At 39.2% G+C, this 24,686-nt stretch overlaps 1 protein-coding gene across 7 annotated transcripts in view; it reads left to right on the top strand.

The window, feature by feature from the left end:
• Positions 1-499: 499 nt before the first annotated feature.
• LOC105933142 (gastrula zinc finger protein XlCGF57.1-like) overlaps positions 500-24,686 on the top strand; it is a 24,897-nt gene continuing 710 nt past the window's right edge. Inside the window, exons 1-2 of one of the 7 annotated variants that reach the window (XM_036131831.1) lie at positions 500-982; positions 6,060-9,452. In XM_036131831.1, the coding sequence (XP_035987724.1) occupies positions 6,072-9,161 (3,090 nt within the window). In that variant the 5' untranslated portion in view covers positions 500-982; positions 6,060-6,071 and the 3' untranslated portion in view covers positions 9,162-9,452. Of the gene's footprint in view, positions 983-2,302; positions 3,029-5,293; positions 5,314-5,405; positions 5,425-6,059; positions 13,333-18,865; positions 20,860-24,686 lie in introns of those variants that run through there. The other 6 variants (XM_036131832.1, XM_036131833.1, XM_036131834.1 and 3 more) reach the window with 6 other exon arrangements.

A 24,686-nucleotide genomic window follows, 5' to 3' on the forward strand; every position in this document is an offset into this window, starting at 1 on the left:
ATGGAAAGTCAGAGCAACGAGGATAGCAGAAAGAAATTAAAAAGAGGAAACCGTTATTTCAAGACTTAGATTTGGACATACTGGATTAAATGACACACGATTCAAAATAAGGAAACATATTTCAGGTAGATGTGAACATTGTGGACAAGAATAATCAGTAGAACATGTAGTGATGTGTTGTAAGAAGTATGAAGAAGAAAGAAGGAATTTGGTTAGAAAGTTACATTTGACCTGGTGGACATTCTGCAGAAGAATAAAAAAAAATTGATGTTATCAATATCTATTTAAACATCTAAGAATAACAGGAAATATTAGGATGATTTACTACTTAGGAATTGGTTTATATATATATATATATATATATATATATATATATATATATATAGCATCTGTAGAAATACGTAGTGTCACTCTGATCCACACTCCTTACCAGTTGGTGGCGGTAATGCGCACTGAAAAGATGTCTGCCAACCGCCATTAAACTCAAGAAGAAGAAGAAGCGGAAGTGTGCTGTGTGCTGATGTGTGGGACGCAGCTGGATCCGTTCAGAACCTTTAAGAGAAAGCAGAGCGGGCGGAACACCGAGCTGGAACCGGAGCTTGGAGCGTAAAGTGTGATGAATGAAGCCGAGCTGCTGAAGCTGAGCTCGGCTGCTTTTTCCTCCAAGAGACGGAGCCAGCAGCGTCCAGGAGCCGCTGAGGACCCAGAGACAGGGGGCCAGACAGGGGCCCCGCTCGGTGAGTCCCTCTGCTGCACACAGGGCCCCTCAGCGGCATCCTGTCCGCTAACTGCGCTCAGTTGAAGCCACGCTTCAGGCTGGATTACATGAACCGGACCAGCTGCTCTCATGGACCCGCTTCTGACCCGTTCTGACCCGGTTCTGATCGGTTCTGACTCTCATCAAAGCCCAGTAGAGGTCTGGAATGTGACGTCATCCTTAAATCATCGCAGTTTAGGACGCGGAGACTTCAAGTACAGTCTGGTAACTATGGAAACAGCGTTACTTTTGAGAGAACTGAATAATTAGAATCAGTTCATTAAAATGATTCGTTCACTAAGTCATTCAGTTCATGTAACTCCAGCCTCCGTTCCTTACAGTTTAAAGGCAGACAGCATGGCTGAGGTCACGTTTAGCGTTTGTAAATCTTGAACTGACCCATCGGAACGTATTTTTGACAAAGTCAAGTAATATTTTAAAAACTTTTATTTCAAGATGGTCGTCTAGGCCGTCCTCCTTTGATTAACGCCTCCTTTGACCAACTGTGGTGATCCAGTCTCTCCAGAGCTATTCTTATTCACCAGAGCTCATTTCTCCAAACCCTCCCTCCTCTGAATCAGAAATACTTTAATAATCCCAGAGGGGAATTATCTATTTGATTTATTATCCTCTCTGTTTAGACGCTCACAGCGACATGTGGAGACTGTAGCCGGTGTAATTAGCATCGTGTGGATGTATCTCCAAGCTTCTGGTGTTAGACGTACATTTTCTCCAGGAAATGTGTGAAAAGACGTAAATAGCAACAGAAGAAGCAGTGAAGTTTGTCACAGGAGTGACGATGTTTTTTCTGATTACATACCAGAAAAGGTTTAGAGAGCGCCTAGACATACCTACAGAAAAACATGGCTAGAACCATCATCTTTTATTATATTGCATTCAAATCTAAACCAGCTAGAATCTCCCTGCATCAGCCTGCAGCTGCATGTCAAAGAAAGAAATAAGAAAACAAGAAAAAGAAATGGAGAATTTTTGTGTGTTCCAACGTATATTCAATTCAGTTTTATTCATATAGCTCCAATTAAAACACGTCATCTCCAGTCTCTTTCCAAAGTCAGCTTCCATCAGATCCTCCAGGTTGGTGAGAAAGTTTCCTCTCTAAGGAAACCCAGCAGGTTGCATCAAGTCTCTCCAAGCAGCATTCACTCCTCCTGAAAGAGCGTAGAGCCACAGTGGACAGTCGTCTGCATTGTTGATGGCTTTGCAGCAATCCCTCATACTGAGCATGCATGAAGCGACAGTGGAGAGGAAAACTCCCCTTTAACAGGGAGGAGAACCTCCAGCAGAACCAGAACCAGGCTCAGTGTGAACGCTCATCTGCCTCCACCCACTGGGGCTTAGAGAAGACAGAGCAGAGACACAGAAAGCTCAGAAGCTCACATTGACCCAGGAGTACTTTCTATGGTAGAGAAGACAGAGCAGAGACAGAGAAAGCTCAGAAGCTCACATTGACCCAGGAGTACTTTCTATGGTAGAGAACACAGAGCAGAGACACAGAAAGCTCAGAAGCTCACATTGACCCAGGAGTACTTTCTATGTTAGAGAAGACAGAGCAGAGACACAGAAAAAGTATGTAATTAAAAACTGGTTGCCAGAACACCAAACTGGACTTCTTAGTTTAAAGATTTAAAGTGTTACCTTTACAGAGATGCCAAGCTTTTGCCTCTATTACTCCAAAGGGTTCACAAGCAGCATCAAATTTAATTTGAGTATTTTTTAGGTGTTTTTGTAATTTTGGGGGTGCCAGTTAAGGGGTTAATATGACTACTACTTGTCATTTGAACTTCATGCAGAGATGTAATCCACTAAGTCAGAGGAGTTATGTTAAAGTACCATGTGGGACTTTTTGGCAAACCAAGCTAAATTTTCTCTGGCTGAAACTAACTCTGGCCTGAGACTGTGACTCCTAATTAAAGTATGTCTAATTATTAAAGTATGTCTGATTATTAAAGTATTTCTGAATTATGGCTCAGAATCACCTCCCACTACCAGACAGTGGTTGTATGATACGTTTTCATCCTTAGAGCCTTGTTAGTATTGCAGTTATGAAAACAATAGTTGGTAATCCTGTTCAGAGACACTTTTTATTATACTGGGAAAAATCGTCCCTGCATCCTAAAAGTGGCAAATATATTATGTATTCACAAAAGGAGGACTAAAAATAAAATCATTCTCTGTGGGACCTGATGGATTCAGAGGGATTAATAAATCTCAGGTTATCTGCTTCATGGCACCTTGATGGATCGGATCACGGTAACTTACTTGTTTATGCCCAGCTGCTGTTCTGCGTGATCAATAATCGCTTGTCTTTTATGATTTGATAAAAATATGAATTCATTTTTTAAAGGTGTAAAGTGCACGTTTTGAAGTTAAATATTCCTTATTTTCTTTCCCAAACATGGCCAACAGGTAAAATGAGTTTTCCTCCGTTTATCGCAGCGACCTCTATAGGCTGGATTAGTCAGTTAATGAGAGCGTGATTCAGGCCAGATCCTGTGCTCTCGTTCCCCTGCTACTTTGAGTATCTACATTGGACCAGAAAGCAAAAGAAAAATTATAAAAAGATGGCTACCTTTTATAATACATACTAACATATGATTTTAGGAAAATAATTATTCTATAATAATAACATTTTGGAAAAAAAAGGTAATTCACCCAATATCTTACTGCCACGGAAGAGGACTAGGGCCATTCAAAAAAATAAAAAGTCTATTTTTTTCTCAGAAATCTGAGAATAAAGTCACAATTGTAAGCCAGAACTGAGGATATTAGCATCATCTGCAAATAATCTAAAATGTAATGTTTTTGAGACTAAATATGTATCATTAATATAAAGGATAAAAGTAAAGGACCCAACAATGACCCCTGCGGTAGACCAGTGGTCAATGTCAGTAACGGCGAATCAGTATTTTAAATGTGAACACACTGTGATCTATTCTCTTAATAACTCTTGATCCAAGAAAGAGTCACACTCCTAATTCCATATCTACAAAGTTTTTTTAAGCAATAATTTATGATTAACAGTATCAAAAGCTTTAGTTAGGTCTAAGAACACTCCTACAGTGTATTGTTTATTATCAATGGCATCAAATATTTTTTCCACAAGATCAACAAGTGCCAGAGCAGTGGACCTATCAGGTCTGAACCCATATTGCTGTTCACAGAGAATATTATGTTTTACAGTAAAATTATATAATATTTTATGAAATATTTTTTCCAATATTTTTGAAAATTAAGATAAAAGGGAGATCGGCCTGTAATTAGAAAAGTCATGCTTGTCCCCACCCTTGTAATCACGGATAACCTTAGCAATCTTCATCTTTTTTGGAAACCTGCCTAACTGCAAGGACTGGTTACAAATGTGTGCAAGTGGTTTGGCAATATACTCAATGATTTTGTTTAACACTGACATATCTAATCCATTGCAGTCTTCTGATTTTTTTTTACTTTTAAATCTTAAAGGGCATGTGATTTTGCAATGCATTGTGGGATGCAGTAGCAAATACATGAAAAGCTGGATGACTTTAAATTTCCTGCTTTTCTAAGAACAGAAGCTGTAATCTTTGGGCCAGAGTCTCCGAAAAAAAACAACTTCTTAATCAATCACTTAATCTGGGTGGCATTAACTTGGCCTCTGGTAATAAAGTAAAAAATCTTGGTGTTATTTTTGACAAAGACATGTCATTTAAATCCCATATTAAACAGGTTTCCAGAGTTTCCTTTTTTCAACTCCGGAATATCGCCAGAATTAGAAACATTCTGTCCAGAAGTGATGCTGAAAAACTAGTCCATGCATTTGTTACTTCAAGGCTGGACTATTGTAATTCTTTACTATCAGGAAGTCCACAAAATGCAGTTCAAAGCCTTCAGCTGATCCAAAATGCTGCAGCAAGAGTTCTTATGAAAATCAACAAGAGGGATCATATTTCTCCAATTTTAGCTTCCCTTCACTGGCTTCCTGTTAAATCAAGAACAGAATTTAAAATTCTCCTTCTAACGTATAAAGCCCTTAATAATCAAGCTCCATCATATATCAGAGCTCTGATTACCCCGTATGTTCCTAACAGAGCACTTCGCTCTCAGACTGCAGGTCTGCTGGTGGTTCCTAGAGTCTCTAAAAGTAGAATGGGAGGCAGATCCTTTAGCTTTCAGGCTCCTCTCCTGTGGAACCAACTCCCAGTTTTGGTCCGTGAGGCAGACACCCCGTCTACTTTTAAGACTAATCTTAAAACTTTCCTTTGTGACAAAGCTTCTAGTCAGAGTGGCTCATGTTACCCTGAGCTATCTCTATAGTTATGCTGCTATAGGCTTAGGCTGCTGGAGGACATCAGGGTCTATTTCTCTCACTCTGCTGAGTTCTCCTACTGCTCTCCAATCTGCATTGTTTGTTGTTATTCCAGCTTTTAACTTTTTGTTCTCTGTCATTTTTCTCTTCATAGAAGGTACACCTGGTCTGGTGTTCTGTTAGCTGTGACGTCATCAGGGGAGGCAGATCATCCTCTATTACCATCTAACATAGAAAGTACTCCTGGGTCAATGTGAGCTTCTGTGCTTTCTGTGTCTCTGTTCTGTCTTCTCTAACCCCCAGTAGGTCGAGGCAGATAAGCGTTCACACTGAGCCTGGTTGGTGAAGATTCTCAGTCATCCAGGTCATGGTCATTCCAAAAAAAATTTAAAAAACAAAGCAGCTGGACTTGTTTTCCATAGTTGAAGACGTTTCGCTTCCTCTCCAGGAAGCTTTCTCAATTCAAAAGGTCTGGAGTAATGAGTACCAAGCTTTATACTACTACCCAAACAAAGGCCTTGTAATGGCTTAGATGACATGCAAATTCAACAGGTCAACAACAAACAGGTCAAACAGGTCAACCCATTAGTAATGGGCGGTCGTTAAAGCCATTGACCAGCAGATTGAACCGAAACTGGTCTACTCCTCTGTAACGAGGAGTTGTTAGGTTTTTTTATTGGCTTGGCTTAAAGGAACAATGTTTTGATCATCCATATGTCTTATAGAAATACAAATTAATTTAACTGAATTATTCTGCTGGTCAGTTACCCAATGCAATATTGCTCCCCACTGTCACTTCTGCATAGGTAACCAACCTTTAACAGCTGTAACAGACACTGGCACAATAGAGAGTGCAGTCATCTCTACCCGCCCCGGTGTGTACGGAAGGCTCCATAAGTTCCACTGAAAGATGAATGGAATGGAAGACGAACAGAACACCTACTGTTGAAAGTATTAAGCCAAAGTTTTAATATTTTCTTTTTGTTTTTTATTTTTCAGATTTGACACAACATGATGTCTTTCGTTAACCAAGATGTTCTTGATCATCAATTTATTGTCAACCAAAAAGAGATCTCTGTTCTGTACCAGAGGGAAACAGAATCTCTAAAAACCAAAGGGATGAAAGATGAACCACAATCTTTACAAGTAAAAGAAGAGTGTGGATCAGAACCTTTTCAGATTGTGAACAAAGAAGACCACATAGAACTGAAACAAGAGGCCAATGCCTTAATGGGAACAGAAATAAAAAAAGAATCTGAGAAATTTGAATTTAACCAAATGAAGGAAGATGATCATGAATCAGAATCTCAGCTGATGGTAAAGACTGAGGTTGAAGGTATCAGTCTCGATGAAAACCAGGATGTACTGAAGCAGGAAACTGATACATTAATGGGAACAGATTCTGGATCTCCTGAAATCAAAGAGGAATCAGAAGAACTAGACCCTAAAGAAGTGAAGGAGGAGGAGCATGGATCAGGACCTCCGCAGATGGTAAAGAATGAGGCTGATGGAATCAGTCAGGATGAAAACCAGGATGTACTGAAGCAAGAGACTGATGCCTTGACCCTGACAACTTCTAGTGATGAAACAGACCATCAACAACCTGAGGTAAATGGAAACCAAATCCTTCTTCAGAACTTCATTAAAATGGAGAATCATCAGGAAATAAGGAGTTACGAAGCCTCAGAATCCAGCAGAGCTCAACCGGAACAAAAGAGAATTCAGAAAACCATAAGTCAAAGTGATGATGTGGAGAAAGGAATGACAGTCAATGGTAAAAAATGTAAACAGTGTGAAGTCTGTGGTAAATATTTCCAATTCACTTTTGATTTAACAACTCATATGAGAACTCATACAGGTGAAAGACCATTCTCCTGTAAAACCTGTGGAAAGAGTTTTAGTCAAAAAAGTAGCTTATCCACTCACCAGAGAACTCACACCGGAGAGAAGCCATTCTTGTGTATAACCTGTGGGAAAGGTTTCAGTTATAAATGTAGTTTGAATAGCCACATGAGAACTCATACAGGAGAGAAGCCTTTCTCATGTATCACATGTGGAAAGGATTTCAATCAGAAATTTACTTTGAATTGCCACATGAGTACTCATACAGGAGAAAAGCCCTTTTCCTGTATCACTTGTGGAAAAAGTTTCAATCAAAAATGTAAATTGAATAACCACATGAGAACTCACACAGGCGAGAAGCTATTTTCATGTATCACCTGTGGAAAACATTTCGATCAAAAAAGTGAATTATCCATTCACCAGAGAACTCATACAGGTGTGAAGCAATTGTTGTGTATTGCCTGTGGAAGAGGTTTCAGTCAAAGAAGTAACTTGAATAGACACATGAGAACTCATACAGGAGAGAAGCCTTTTTCCTGTATCACTTGTGGAAAAAGTTTCAATCAGAAATTTAAATTAAATAACCACATGACAACTCATACAAGTGAGAAGTTGTTCTCATGTATCACCTGTGGAAAAGGTTTCAATCAAAAATGTAAGCTGAATAGTCATATGAGAACACATACAGGAGAGAAACCTTTCCTGTGTACAAGCTGTGGGAAAAGTTTCTTTCAAAAAAGTCAGTTATCTATTCACCAGAGAACCCATACAGGTGTGAAGCTGTTGTCGTGTATTACCTGTGGAAAAGCTTTCAATCAAAAAAGTAACTTAAATAGACACCTGAGAACTCATACAGGAGAGAAGCCTTACTCATGTATCACCTGTGGAAAAAGTTTCAATGAAAAATGCAATTTGAATAGCCACATGAGAACTCATACAGGAGAGAAACCTTTCTCATGCATAAGCTGTGGGAAGAGTTTCTTTCAAAAAAGTCAGTTATCTATTCACCAAAGAACCCATACAGGTGTGAAGCCGTTGTCGTGTATGGCCTGTGGAAAAGCTTTCAATCAAAAAAGTAACTTAAATAGACACCTTAGAACTCATACAGGAGAGAAGCCTTACTCATGTATCACCTGTGGAAAAGGTTTCAATCAAAAATTTAACTTGAATAGCCACATGAGAACTCACACAGGAGAGAAACCTTTCTTGTGTATCACATGTGGAAAAAGTTTCAATCAAAAATGTAAACTGAATAACCACATAAGGAATCATACAGGAGATAAGCCTTTCTTTTGTATAAGCTGTGGAAAAAGTTTCATTCAAAAAAGTGATTTGTCTATTCACCAGAGAATTCATACAGGTGTAAAACCTTTGTTGTGTGTCGCCTGTGGAAAAGGTTTCAGTCAAAGAAGTAACTTGAATAGACACATGAGAACTCATACTGGAGAGAAGCCTTTCTCGTGTATCACCTGTGGAAAAGGGTTTAATCAAAAATGTAAACTGAATAACCACATAAGGAATCATACAGGAGATAAGCCTTTCTTTTGTATAAGCTGTGGGAAAAGTTTCATTCGAAAAAGTGACTTATCTATTCACCAAAGAATTCATACAGGTGTAAAACCTTTGTTGTGTGTTGCCTGTGGAAAAGGTTTTAATCACAGAAGTAACTTGAATAGACACATGAGAACTCATACCGGAGAGAAGCCTTTCTCGTGTGTCACCTGTGGAAAAGGTTTCAATCAAAGATTTAATTTGAACAACCACATGACAACGCATACAGGAGAGAAGCCTTTTTCGTGTGTCACCTGTGGAAAAAGTTTCAATCAAAAATTTAAATTGAACAACCACATAAGAACTCATACAGGTGAAAAGCCTTTTTTGTGTATCAAATGTGGAAAAGGTTTCAGTCAAAAAAGTAATTTGAATACCCACATGAAAGATCATACAGGAGAGAAGCCTTTCACATGTATCACTTGTGGAAAAGGTTTCAGTCACAAAAGTAAATTGAGCAGCCACACGAGAACTCATACAGGGGAGAGGCCTTTCTCTTGTACCCGTTGTGGAAAAGGTTTCAGTAAAAAAAGTAATTTAAATACCCACATGAAAGATCATACAGGAGAGAAGCCTTTCTCATGTATCACATGTGGAAAAGGTTTCAGTCACAAAAGTAAATTGAACAGGCACATGAGAACTCATACAGGAATGAAGCCTTTCTCGTGTATACCTTGTGAGAAATATGTTTGTAAAAACATTGAATAGTCTCATGACTCAAAGGACAGATGCCTTTTACATGTATACCTTGTGGAAACGGTATCATTCATAAAAGTAGTTTGACTTGCAATGTTAGAAACCATTCAAAATAGAAACCTTTCCCATGTTGTACTTGTGGTAAAAGTGTTGGTTGTAGTTATAATTCTTCATTGTTCATTGAAGTACTCAAAATACCCCATTAGAACTTCACACAAATGAGCAATTTTTAATTTAGGTTGTTTCACTAATGTTAGAGGCCTTTGCTTAGGGCAAACTGAATGTTAATAAAAGAAAGACCTTGAATAATTGTATCTTATTATGTTAGATCTGTGTTGTCTATTTGAGATCTCGTGCATTGAACTTGTTCAGACCTAGCATTTTCATGCTATAGTCAAGAGCTTTTAGCATGACACACTTGAAATAGTAATAAATTAATAGCTACCACTATAATGATGACATTGATGTTACAATGTGAACTCTGTCAAGTTACAACAAACTGGTCTACTGAATGTCGGTTAAAAACTAATAAATCAAGTATTTCTGTCAAGATGATGGCATGCGCAGCTCGATTCACATAACCTTTATTTAAATCAAATTAAATTAGTTTATATTGTGCCAATTTACAACACATGTAATCTCAAGGGACTTTACAGAGTCAATTCTATTAAATCATATAGATTGGTCAAATGTTTTCTAAGGAAACCCAGCAGATTGCTTTGAGTCACTGACTTGCAGAATAACTAACATCTTTGAAGACAGACCTTATATTTAATAGACCACATTTAATTGTTTTATTTTTTGGTTCAAAGTGATCCGTATTGATTTTTATTAGATTTTTATGATTTGTTCCTTTTAGATCAGTTTTTGATCTGTTAAGTTTTGGCCGTGGGAAAGACACCGTCTCAATAGGATAATGGGTGGGTAACAGTACAGAAGCTGCAGAGAGGTGTGTTAAACTACGGCTCTGCTTCCTGGTCTGGACCCTGGGTTGTCAGCATTTAGGAGAACTAATAAATCTGGCCAGATTCCTAGAAAGAAGAGCTGCACCATCCAAGGTGGGATGAATGCCGTCTCTCCGGATCAGACCAGCTTTTCCCCAGAAAGTTCTCCAGTTATCAATGTAGCCCACGTCGTTTTCAGGACACCACCTAGACAACCAGCGGTTGAATGACGACATGCGGCTAAACATGTCATCACTGGTCAGATCAGGCAGGGGACCAGAGAAAATGACAGAGTCCGACATAGTTTTAGCAAACACACACCGAAGCAACACCAACTTTGGTGACCTCTGATCGGCGTGACCGGGTGTCATTACCGCCAGCGTGAATAACAATCTTACTGTATTTACGCTTATCCTTAGCCAGTAGTTTTAGGTAGGATTCTATGTCGCCCGTTCTGGCCCCTGGCGTCAAGGAAGTTGCATGTGAACTCATCAACCTCCAAAGAAAGTTACAAGAGAAACAAACTGACCGAGAAGGAAGGGCCAGGAGGGACAACATTCATTGCATGGAGTAAAAGAGGAAAATGGTGCTGAGGCAATGGGTGCTTTTGTGGAAAACTTACTCCAAGAAGAACTTGAATTGCCACCCTTCTACCAGCTTAACATGGAGACAAGGTAAATGTATTAATATAGCACTTTTCAGTAACAACGCCATTCAAAGTGCTGTACATGAACACAAAAACATGTCATTCATGACATGTTTCATGAATTGGCACTATATAAATAAAATAGAATTGAATTGAATTGAAAAACATTACTACATTTCCTACTCTCCATAAATTATTTACTTGATGATTTGTTGTTGTATTGCTATCTGATTTGTTTTCAATGTTCTTGTGTGTTATGAAAAGCGCTTTTGAAATAAAATGCATTATTCTTTAGCCTCATTGTAAGTAACAGGTTTCATCACTAATATTCAAAGCTTAATTGTTTATTCATACATTAACAAGTTTCAATACTAAAATAAAGCAGTTGTTTCATTGTAATAACAAAGCAACATGCAGATAGCATCATAAAGCATAGAATCACAGTATTGATTGTTTCTATTCATAAAAAATAAACTAGGTAAGTCCTTGGGGATTTCTGATCTAGGGTAGACTTGTCCAACTAGAAGTAAAATAAAGCAGGCTTAATTGTATCTATTCATAGACTTCTTTTGTTTCATCGTAATAAAAATAAATATATAAAATAAAGTAAATCCTCAAAGCTACAAATAAAAATAGATCTCTTATCTGACTTGACCAACACTATAATTTCCAGACTTAATACCAGCGAGTCAGCTACTGCAACGACTGTGCAGGTAGGTGAGCTTCAATACACACACACACACACACACACACACACACACACATATATATATATATATATATATATACATATACATTATACATATATACGTGTGTGTGTGCGAGTGTGTCCAGAATGAAAATTCTTTGATATTTCACCTTGACCTTCACAAGTAAAAAAAAATTATTATTTTTTTGCTTATATGGAAGTTTGCTCCTTATTCTATGACCAGATTTCAAATCTGAAACCTTGTTTTTATAAAATATGTTTACATTTAAAATTTACAACAGTCCTGTAGTGGTTTGAAACACTAGAACCATGTAACTTTTATTCAGTCAGATAATAAGAGGCTTACTGTGTGCGCGAGGACTTGTGGTTCCACGGTGTAAGGTGCGTGAGATAAAGGCTCGAATAAACCCAAATGCAAGGAGGTGGAGGAGTGCAGTGTCCCGCCGGGTCTATCATGTCCCATAACATTGCCAATCCCTTCCTAGTTCAAAGCCAACCAAATTTAAGCTGATATTTGGGTAACTTTGGCAATTAAAGTTGTTCAGTTCAGATAAGCTCCAATTCAAGTTAATTTTTGAGCCTCTGGTTTGTGCCCCCTCATACTCAGGGTTTCCTGAAATTTCATAGTGAAAGTAACACAAAAAAAACATTAAATACATTTAAACCACAAACCATGTGTTTTTAAACAGCTAGTTTTTTTTTTGTTTTTTTTTAAAAACACTTAAAATCTTTTGGAAAATTCAAGAATCCTTGTTTGCACTATTTGATTACAGGATGTTATCTTTAGGGGTTATTACATCACATGAGTTAAAGAGGCCCTGTTGGTATTTCATACAGTAAATTTCATACCTGTTAAAAAGAATCTGCAGCATAAAATGAGAGTATCTTAAGTTTTTCATCGTCACAGTTTCTTTTTTCGTTGACAGTGTTTTATAATTCAGTGTTTTATTTAGCAATATTTTATTTTTCAAATGCCAGCTCTCTTTTACAATATCGATGTAAATGAAGGAACATATTTAGAGAATCAATTTAATACAATTGATTATAATACTCCCAGCATTATTAAGATAAATTAGGATAAATCTTACCATTTGACTAAGATTTTAGAAAATCAAAGTATATCAGTTTCCTGATTTTAAATGTCAGAATTTATGCGATGAAAACATGCGATTTTTCATTGCAATTAACATGCAATGAAAACTGCTGCAACATTTGCTATATTAGTGTGATTCTAAATTACTTCTAGACTTTATATCACGGTGAATGAAATATAGTTCAAAAGGAAATTAAAGCTCATAAAACCACCAGCAAAGTCTCATCCTTATCCAGATGCTACAAATACCCTGAAGACAAGTCTGAGGTCAACATCCACCCAGAGGAGACCTGTGGACCTCCAATCTCCCCTTAACAGAACCAAACTCTACGCAAATAAAAAATAGATAATTATTATTGCTGTTTAAGAGAACATCTGAGTAAACTGTTCAACTAAAATAAGGGTTTTTATTTCAGATAATATACTTTAAAACGATTTTTAAAGGGATTTAATTGTTACTGTGAATCGGATCTCTGCCACCCCGCAGCAGAAGGTGGCGCTACTGCGCCAGCAGCTGGGAGCTAATGGTAGTTAACCAACCGGAAGAGGAGGAGCAGGAAGCGGAAGTGTGCTGATGTGTGGGACGCAGCTGGATCCGTTCAGAACCTTTAAGAGAAAGCAGAGCGGGCGGAACACCGAGCTGGAACCGGAGCTTGGAGCGTAAAGTGTGATGAATGAAGCCGAGCTGCTGAAGCTGAGCTCGGCTGCTTTTTCCTCCCAGAGACGGAGCCAGCAGCGTCCAGGAGCCGCTGAGGACCCAGAGACAGGGGGCCAGACAGGGGCCCCGCTCGGTGAGTCCCTCTGCTGCACACAGGGCCCCTCAGCGGCATCCTGTCCGCTAACTGCGCTCAGTTGAAGCCACGCTTCAGGCTGGATTACATGAACCGGACCAGCTGCTCTCATGGACCCGCTTCTGACCCGTTCTCACCGGTTCTCACCGGTTCTAACCCGCTTCTGACCCTCATCAGCAGCTCCATAGTGTAGAAACACCTGGACTACATTATTCTATAGGAATAGAGAATCTGTGTGATTGATGAAAGCTTTTAACTGACCAGTAAAGGTTCATAAATGTTAAACTGGTAGTTTGGATTTCACAGATGATAAAAAGCATCAGAAACATTTTATCAGATCAGTTTTTCTTGTCATCAGGTTGGAAACGTATTTGCCTTTCTTTACATTAGAAACTATAAATATATTTTTTCCCCTGAAGGTCATTTAACATTTGGGCTCTAAATGAGATTTATTTACCTGGACTGGGAGCAAAGGTGTCTCTTTTGATTGGACAGGCTGCAGACCCCTGGGTGGGCCCTGCAAACCTGGGCTAGATTATTCTGAAGTGACGGCACACAAAATCATCATTTAAAGAAAAGTCAAAACAGGTTTGTAATCTGTGTGAGGTCTAAATGGCTCTACGTTAAAATAAATCCTAGTTTAAAAAGAGAAAAACTTGTAAACTTTTCTTAATAATTATTCTCGTTCTTAATTAGTTGAGCTCAAGGTTTTTTTTGGAGCCATTAATGAAATTTCATATATAAAATTATGACATAATAATCATATTAATTCAGGGGCACTTCTGTTGCAAATGTTACTCTACCTGATTTATTGGTGATTGGACAAAGAACAAAAACTAATTCTTGAGCACCCAAAGGTTTTTCTAAGTAAACTCAGATTTCTGAATCCACACCTTGACTATAACTGCAGAAATCTGAACTGAGTCAGTTGAATAATTTTTTCAACAAAGGTCTCAGTTGATTCCTTAAAGGGTTTATTTATGTCTGGAGAACAGGGTTGGTCACTTTGTTCCCTCGCTGTTTTGTCGTTAAGATTGTTTCATTTTCAGGAAGTCGTTCAGGAATGAAATGGAGCCATTTGCTGCAGGACGTCTCATCCTGACTACGTTTCACCTTCTCTTTATGGCTCCAATAAATATCTCCCAGCAAAAGATTACTCTGTTAATTTAAGATCAGAATTCCTTTATTGTCCCACAGTGGCAAACAGACACACAGTTACACACAATTAATAGCAATGAAAGGAAGAAGGAAAGAACAAACTAGTTTAATCTACAATTAGCTGTAAGGAAAGACTAAGAGTAGAAGATAAAAAGTAAACACTAGGGTAAATAAATACTGCAATATGGAAAAAAAATATATTTTCACAGTGGAAGTCTCCAGTCTATTTGCGTAACACATGATTAGATTAGATTAGATTAGATTAGATTAGATTAGATTCAACTTTATTGTCATTACACAGGTACAGGTACAAGGCAACGAAATGCAGTTTAGGTCTAACCAGAAGTGCAATAGCAGCAAGTGCAGGATAAACAATGGTTCCATGAGTACAGGACATGGGTTATTACTGAATAAATATAGAGATGTATACTTTAGACAGAATTTTACTGATAGATTTGTCCTATGAGTATAATATATAGATAACTAGTATTTTGAACTAAATTTACAACTAGATATGTACCGAATATAATATACAGGTGGATATTACTGTGAGTAGAGTTTTACAGATATGTACAATAGCATGATATACAGATGATTGTTATAACAGAGTTTACATGTACTATGAATATATGTACAGATGGCTATTACTATAGGCAGAATTGTGAGCATGATATACAGGTAGCTATTACTATAGAATTAATGAATAAAGTTTGGACAGCAGCTATTTAAATTAAAGTGCAGTGGAAGGTAATTGCATATTACAGTTAAAGTAAGGTATTGCAAATGTATATGTAAACGGTTGGTAATGTGAATAAACAGTCAGCAGTGCAAATCAATATTCAGTCATAGTTAGTAGTGCAGGATGCATGTAAACAGTTACAATAGTAACAGTCAGGAGTGCAGGTGAACATTACAGTCTAGTAAATAACAGAATAACAAAATGGAGGTAGGTGTGAGTAGGGAGAGGAGAGTCTATCAGTGAGGGTTAGAGTTCAATAAAGAGACAGCTCTGGGCAAAAAGCTGTTCTTTAGTCTGCTGGTTCCGAACCGCCTGCCGATACTAGGATATGGTTAATAAACACAGCCACCCATCCTCTCCTCTTACCACTGTGTCTCCTCCTGTCGGCTCTGATCATGTGGAAACTGTCAATGTTAGCCAGGTCTCGGTTAGCATCAGCAAACTAGCCTCTATACAGTTTCTGGTGTTTCATGACAGCATCCAATTCCTCCGCTTTGTTTGTTAGGGAACGAACATTTCCCATGAGGGTAGAAGGAAGTGCAGGTCTGTATCTTCGTCTTCAGGGATATCGGCTCCTCCCGCCCGTCTGCCCCGGGTTTTTCTTCTGATCTGCGTGAGAATATCTGGCCGAGCTGCAGCTACAGAGGATTAATTGTTAGCCAGCGCTGGTAGCTGGTCCCTGAAGGAAACAATAAGTGCATGCAGGTTTCCATCGTCTCCGAGAGAAAATCCCGTGTAGAGCCAAACCCCAAAATGGTTTGATCCGTAATGAAAACATAAAAAGAAAAACCAGGAACATAATAAAGTATAGAAAACTATAGAAAAAAGATTCAATTCAATTAAATGTTATTTATATGGCGGTAATTCATGAAACATGTCATCTCAAGAAACTTTACAAAGTCAAAATCAATCATATTATACAGATTGGTAAAAAATTTCCTATATAAGGGAACCAGTTGATTGCATCAAAGTCTCTCCAAGCAGCATTCACTCCTGAAAGCCTCAATTAATGATGAAAAATATGCTGCTCTAACTCTGCGAAGGGTCTTGTTATACAACAATAGACTGTCCCTCAAGATTAAGTAAGATTCCTCTTGGTGTGTAGAGCGCCATTTTCTCTCCAATTTCCTAACATTGTACTTCAAGGAATGCAGCTCTGAATTATTTCCTCACAACCCTCTGGACAGGGTTGTGAGGAAATACTGTTAATTCTTCACAATCAATGCCATATGTCAGAACAAGGTCTAAAGTATGGAGCCGAGAATGTGTCGGTTTATTCACATTTTGAGCAAAACCAATTGAATCTAGGATAGTTTTAAAGGCTATACTAAGGTTATCACATTCTGTGTCAACATGAATGTTAAAATCACCCACTATAATAACCTTGTCAGTATTTAACACCAAATCAGATAAGAAGTCTGACAACTGATCCAAAAACTGAGAGTAAGGGCCTGGTGGACGATACAAAACAACAAACAGAAGAGGTTTTAGTGCTTTGCAGTTTGGATGAGGGAAACTGAGGGTTAAATGTCCAAAAGAACTGTAGTTATTAATTGGCCTGGGACTAATTAATAAATCAGACTGAAAGATGGTTGCCACCTCCTCCTCTTCCCACAGATCTGGGATTGTGGAAATTTGAATAATTGGAGGGAGTTGACTCATTTATACTAACGTAGTCCTCTTGTAGCCAGGTTTCTGTGAGACAAAACAAATCAATCTGTTTATCAGAAATCAATTCATTTACTAACAAAGTCTTTGGAGGGAGAGAGCTTATATTTAATAGACCACATTTAATTGTTTTATTTTTTGGTTCAAGATGAGCCGTATTGATTTTTGTTAGATTTTTATGATTTGTTCCTTTTAGATTAGTTTTTGATCTGATTTTGCATTGTTTGTCGTCATTTCAGCTTTTAACTTTTTGTTCTCTTTCATTTTTCTCTTCATAGAAGGTACACCTGGTCTGGCGTTCTGTTAGCTGTGACATCATCCAGGGGAAGCAGATCATCCTCTATTACCATCTAACATAGAAAGTACTCCTGGGTCAATGTGAGCTTCTGAGCTTTCTGTGTCTCTGCTCTGTCTTCTCTAAGCCCCAGTGGGTGGAGGCAGATGAGCGTTCACACTGAGCCTGGTTCTGGTTCTGCTGGAGGTTCTCCTCCCTGTTAAAGGGGAGTTTTCCTCTCCACTGTCGCTTCATGCATGCTCAGTATGAGGGATTGCTGCAAAGCCATCAACAATGCAGACGACTGTCCACTGTGGCTCTACGCTCTTTCAGGAGGAGTGAATGCTGCTTGGAGAGACTTGATGCAACCTACTGGGTTGCATCAAGTCTTGACAAGCAGTCAAAATATTGATGTTCTACTGCTGTGAGGCTGCCAGTCCAGCAACTGGTCAATGGAAGATGAACTGAGAACCTACTGTTGGAGATATTGAGCTAAAACCTTTATATCTTGAATAGACATATCAACTTATACAAATCTGCCGTGTGGAGCCACAGTTGTAAGATTCAAAGTAATATTTCCTTTACTGCTCATCTAAGATTGTTATTAAAATGTCATGTAGATGGTTTAACAGAAATAGGGAAAAGCAATGCTGTTTCTAATGGATAGTTTGTGTGCATAGGATCTGAGCATGTAGCAACAGTGGGAAGGAAACCTCCCCAATAATAGGAAGAAAGCTCCAGCAGAATTAGAACCTGCTGCAGACAAAGATCTTACAAGTTAATATCTTTGTCTTAAATGTTTCTCAATTATGCAAGTTTTCCATGCATTTGCTGGAGTCTGGAGGGACTAGACTGCCCTCATGAAGTGTTGGGGGTCTTCCTTGTGTGGTTAAATCAGCTTTAGCATCTGTCCTCCAGTCTGTCTTTTTATCAAAAATGTGCTCATTGTGATATTCAAAAATTTCCCTTTGTCCTGGATTTTGATGAACAACTGAGTTGGGGCTGGGCAATATGGCCTAGATCAATATTGCAATATATTGAGCAGTTCACCTTGATAACAATAAATGGGTGATAAAAGTATTCTACATCTATAATTACCGGTTATCTCTATGGGGCGATGTGGCACAGAGGTTAGGGAGTCTGTCTTGCAATTGGCGGGTTGCCGGTTCGATTCCCTGCTCTGTCTGTGTCTGTCGTTGTGTCCTTGGGCAAGACACTCAACCCGCATTGCCTGCTGGCGGTGGTCAGAGGGACCGGTGGCGCCGGTGCATGGCAGCCTCACCTCTGTCAGTCTGCCCCAGGGCAGCTGTGGCTACTAACATAGCTCACCACCGTCAGGGTGTGAATGTGTGTGTGAATGGGTGAATGACTGAATTGTAGTGTAAAGCGCTTTGGAGGTCGTCAAGACTAGTTAAAGCGCTATACAAGTACAAGCCATTTACCATTTAAGAACAAGGGACAGTCTTTTTAAGTCAGCAATATGCATGATTGAGATGTTTGACAGGGTTTGATATAGTGAAAAGTTATTGATGCTAAAGATAAAAAACAGCCCTTGTTTGTAACATCAAAATGTTGATGTTCTACAGCTGTGAGGCTGCCAGTCCAGCAACTGGTCAATGGAAGATGAATTGAGAACCTACTGTTGGAGATATTGAGTTAACATATTAATATTGCATTTTCTGTTTGTTTTTCAGATTTGTCACATCATGTCTGTTATGAAAGATGATGTTCTTGGTCGTTGTTCTATCCCCAACCAGAGAGAGATATCCATTCTGGACCAGAAGGAAACAGAATCTGTAGAAATCAAGTGGAGAGCAGATGAACCAGAATCTATAGTAAGTAAAGAAGAAGAGTGTGGATCAGAACCTCTGCAGATTGTGAAGAAATATGACCACATAGTACTGAAGCAAGAGACAATAATGGTACCAGTTTCTGGATCTCTTGAAATCAAAGAAGAACCAGAGGAACTAGAACTGAATCAAATCAGAAAAGATGATTGTGAATCAGAATCTCAGATTATGGTAAAGATTGAGGTTGAAGGTACCAGTGAGGATGAAAACCAGGATGTACTGAAGCAGGAAACTGATACATTATTGGGAACAGATTCTGGATCTCTTGAAATCAAGGAGGACCCAGAGGAACTGGCACCTAAACAAGTGAAGGAGGAGGAGCATGGATCAGGACCTCAACTGATGTTAAAGTTTGAGGCTGATAATGCCAGTCAGGAGGACAACCAGGATTTACTGAAGCAAGAGACTGATAACATGATCCTAACAGTTACTGATGATGAAACAGACCTCAAGGAGGCTCACCTTAATAGAAGCCAAATCATCTTTCAGAACTTTCCTAAAGAAATGCATCATCAGGAAATAGAAGCTTACAAAGCCTCAAGATCCAGCAGAGACGAACTGCAACAGAAGAGAACTCAAAAGACTAAAGGTCAAAGTGACAATGTAGAGAAAGGAGTGAAGGACAAGGATATTAACAATGGTAAAAAATTTAAATATTGTACGGTCTGTAGTAAAAGTTTCAAATTCAGTTGGGATTTAACAGCTCACATGAGAACTCACACAGGTGAGAAGCCATTCTCTTGTGTTACTTGTGGGAAGACTTTTAGTCAGAGAAGTAACCTGTCTACACACCTAAGAACTCATACAGGTGAGAAGCCTTTCTCATGTACGACATGTGGAAGATGTTTTTCTGAACAAATTAGTTTGAAAAGACACACAAGAACTCATACTGGAGAGAAGCCTTTCTCATGTATAACCTGTGAAAAAAGTTTTAGTAACACCATTCATTTGAGGTACCACATGAGAACTCACACAGGTGAGAAGCCTTTCTCATGTGTTACCTGTGGTAAGAGTTTTAGACTAAGAAGTAATTTATCAACTCACATAAGAGCTCACACAGGAGAAAAACCTTTCTCGTGTATATCCTGTGGAAAATCTTTCAAACAAAAAAGTAATTTGAACATCCACATGAGAAAACATTCAGGAGAGAAGCCTTTCTTGTGTATAAGCTGTGGGAAAGGTTTCAGTCAAAAAATCAATTTGAAAAGCCACATGAGAACCCATACAGGAGAAAGGCCTTTCCTTTGCGTTGCTTGTGGAAAAGGTTTCCGTCACAAATATAGTTTGAACAGCCACATGCAAACTCATACAGGTGAGAAGCCTTTCTCATGTATAAATTGTGGGAAGAGTTTTAGTCGGAGAAGTAACTTATCTGATCACTTGAGAGCTCATACTGGGGAGAAGCCTTTCTCATGTATAACTTGTGGGAAGTGTTTTAGTCAAAGAAGTAACCTATCTAAACACCAGAGAGCTCATACAGGAGAGACTTCTTTCTCGTGTTTAACCTGTGGGAAGAGATTTAGTCGAAAAAGTAACCTTTCTAATCACCTGAGAGTTCATGCAGGACAGAAGCCTTTCTCATGTATGACATGTGGAAGAAGTTTTTCTGAACAAAATAGTTTAAAAAGGCACACAAGATCTCATACAGCTGAGAAGCCTTTTGCATGTATAACCTGTGGAAAACATTTCAGTCACAAATGTAGATTGAATAGCCACGTGAGAACTCACACTGGAGAGAAGCCATTCTCATGTGCAACCTGTGGAAAAGGTTTTAGTCTTAAAAGTACTTTAACTAACCATGTGAGAACTCACACAAAATTAAAACCTTTTCCATGACATACTTGTGGTAAAGGTGTGTGATGTAGCTGTAATGTCCCACCTGTGTCTTTTGGTAAAAGTTTGATTCATAGAAGTTGTTTAAAATGCACCATTAGTACTTCAAACAAGTGAAAGGTTGTCACTATGCATTCAGTGACAATTTGATTTATCTTACTGGTCATACAGGCTTTTGCTTTTTATATACCATATTTTTCAGACTATAAGGAACACTTAAAATCCCAATTTTTTTCTCAAAAAAATCATGCTGCGCCTTGTAATCCGGTGTGCTTTATGTGATTGCTGACCAATTTTATGTGGAACAATGCACTCAAAAATCTGTTACGTGTGTAAGTACTTTGGTTAGCAATGAAGTCACTGTGCTCAGTGTATATTTTAAACATTATGGTACACTGTGTCACTACCTGATCAGACCCCTAAGTAGTCTAAAAGACTGCCTGAAACTAGAAATGCAATCATGTAAGGCAGCCCATATACCGCAAGAATTCTTTACATCAAAATGTTTTGTATGTGACACCGACCTTGATACACTGAGCTGCTCCAAGCAGGTGATCGCAAGGATGCAGTGCATCACAGTGCCTCTCTGATCTCACTGACAGGTGGGAGCCTGCTGGAAAAGAAAGGGCTCCAGGTGCTCAGCTTGCTAATCTCACATTTTACCATCCGTTCCACCGCTTCGTCCCACTGGCAGAGAGTGTGAGAATTGTAGGAATTTGCCACAAGAAATGTAGGCATTAGTATGCTTGACTATGAAGGGTAAAATGTTTTCGGAGAGTCAGCGCAGCTCACAGTATGCACACAGTACTCCTGAGTATGTGGGAGCCTTTAGGCAGCCTGCGCCTGGAGTACATGCTAGCAATTAACCTAGTAAATTAATTTAAAGTTCTGTTTGTTTTGGCCTTATGTTAGAAACAGGGCAGTGTAGTCCAACTACTCTGTCCTGCCAACAGAGACAGATAGCACTCCCTTTCAGAAGAGAGCTGTTTATGTGAAGGGGCGGAGTGATATTACACAAATGTGCAATATTTAGTGCGCCTTATAAACAGGTGCGCCTTATGGTCCAAAAAATATGGTAGTTTAATGAAGGAAAATCTTTGAATGTTTTATGTGAACCTTTACAGATTTCAACTCTCATTTTCACTTTGCATTGTATATTTGGTAACTTATAAATTTTGTTTTTGCAGAAATTATAAGCCTCATCATAAACATAGCATCAGTAATAAAGAGTGGCAGGAGTAGAACTGAAATCTACTATCCTTTTTTTGGCTTGATAAGCTCAGGAAATTGAGGATTTAAAGCAGTTCCCTAACAGTCCATTACCGGTCATGTGTTTTTATATAGTGGCACCTTCATGAGCAGATGTACTAAGGGATAAAAAAAATTCAATTCAATTTTATTTATATAGCTCCAATTCATGAAACATGTCATCTCAAGGCACTTTACAAAGTCAAGTTTAATCATATTATACAGATTGGGTCAGATTATGCAGATTGGTCAAATATTTCCTATATAAGGAAACCAGTGGATTGCATCAAAGTCCCAACAAGCAGCATTCACTCCTGGGGAAAACTCATACTCATGAAGTACATTGATCAGCTTTTAACTTTTTGTTCTCTCTCTTTTTTACTTCATAGTAGGTACACCTGGTCTGGCGTTCTGTTAACTGTGACATCATCCAGGAAGGACAGATCACCCGCTATTACCATCTAATGTAGAACAGATTACTGGGTCAATTTGAGCTTCTGTGCTTTCTGTGTCTCTGCTCTGTCTTCTGTAACCCCCAGTTGGTCGAGGCAGATGACCGTTCACACTGAGCCTGGTTCTGGTTCTGCTGAAAGTTTTTCCTTCCCGTTAATGGGGAGTTTTTCTTTCCACTGTCGCTTCATGCTTGCTCAGTATGAGGGATTGCTGCAAAGCCATCAACAATGCAGACGACTGTCCCTGTGGCTCTATGCTTCTCCAGGAGTGAATGCTGCTTGTCGGGACTTTGATGCAATCAACTGGTTCCTTTTATATAGGAAATTTTTGACCAATCTGTATAATCTGATTAAATTTGCCTTTGTAAAGTGCCTTGAGATGACATGTTTCATGAATTGGCGCTATATAAATAAAACTTAAAGGTATACTATGCAACCGGGGTTGATTTTCCAGCGAGGCTCCCCCCAGAGGGCGAAAGTAAAAGTGCACTGTCATAAAGATGCTCAGCTGTCCTGGTTTCTCGGTCAAGCCAGGCGCGGTTGTTTTGAGCTTAGCAGACAGGCGAATGCAACGAAAAGTCGAAAAAACGGCAGTACAAACAATGACTAACACAGAGAAGGTATGAACATCAGGCTTCCCGCAGCGCTATCTTGCTTCGCCGCTGTAGCGTCTCGCCAACATTAAAAAAAAAAAAAAAAATAATAATAATAATAAAACTCGATATGCTTGCATGTTTATTTGACGTTAACACGCAGTTCTTTGTTGTTGCTTTCGCGTGTGCATATAGTGAATGGCAGGGCAAAAACACATGGAGTTCTCGCCGTAAAGCAAGACCGACTCTCGCGGTCTTACACGAGACTTCTGAGCCTGTGGGTGCGGGCCGAGGGCTCTTGCAATAGCATACCTCGCACGTGACGTCACCGACTCAAGAGCAACGCCCCTCTTACCGCTTAGGTAGGACATACAGATAGAGAATGCCCGTAGCAACCAGCTATTACACGCACAACAGAACCAGCGATATGACCGACTTTGCAGCCATTAAACTTTCCCAAGACGATGTCCCAGGCGCACGGATTACTGGTCGAACTGTCGAAGAACACACCAACCTTCAGCTCAAACGATAGCTTGAGTGTTGAGGGCTTAAAAAAAAACGGAAAAACGGGCCGAGTTGATCGAACGGTAAGCTTTGTTGTTTTTTTTCCTGCGCGGCGGTCATGGCGTCGTCGGCCGTTTTTTTGTTTATAATCACCGTCCAGGAATCGGTGTTTAATGTTTGTCTTATTTGAAATGTTTTTGAGTAAGCTATCCTGGTAGCAGGCTATCATGTTAGCGCCTGCTACCATGATAGCCTGTATGCTATCATGGTAGCAGGCGCTTCATTATTAACATGTCGGCCACCAAAATACTCTTACCTGTTCACTACTTGATGTCGCTGGAATTGGGTCAGGATGTTCTTCGGTTGGGCCCTTTCCTCTGACAAAATGCTTGCTACATATGTACGTGAATTTGGTAACTTTTTCCGGGTTGAACTGTTGTGTAAGGCGACCGCACCGGTGAACCCAGCGCACACATTTCTCCTTGGCAGTCTTGAAGAAAACATCCTTCATATGCGGCCGATCAGCGTACCTCGAATCGCTGTTGCACGTTCCATAGCAACAATGTTTAAAAACCATGGTTTTAGATTTGGAAAAAGCAGTCGTTTACCGAGTAAAACCTAGGCTAACGCACGTCTCTTTTACAGCGAAACAGCGGCGGACTATTCCGGAGTTTGCCCCTACTGCGTACCACGTGATGTGACGTCATCGTGACGTTACGTTTCTAAAAATAGCTCGCTCGCGGTACGCTATTGCAAGTACGGTATTTCCCCCACAGACCACCAGGGTGGCCGAGAAAACCTTTGTTCGACCTGAAATGACTCATGTAATCATCCAAAACGGTATGGAACACATTAATTAACTGAAAAATGTTGCATAGTATGCCTTTAATTGAATTGATTTGAATCTTTGAAGATGATGGTGTGGACAACATGATTCAACATGAGCCCACTGCTCCCCAAGGGGATGGGTTAAGATGCAGAAGTGAATTTCTCCATTGCAAGATCAACATGTTCAATTTATTTATTTTATTTATT

This window comes from Fundulus heteroclitus, unplaced genomic scaffold, assembly GCF_011125445.2.
Source record: "Fundulus heteroclitus isolate FHET01 unplaced genomic scaffold, MU-UCD_Fhet_4.1 scaffold_46, whole genome shotgun sequence".
NCBI lineage: Eukaryota > Metazoa > Chordata > Actinopteri > Cyprinodontiformes > Fundulidae > Fundulus > Fundulus heteroclitus.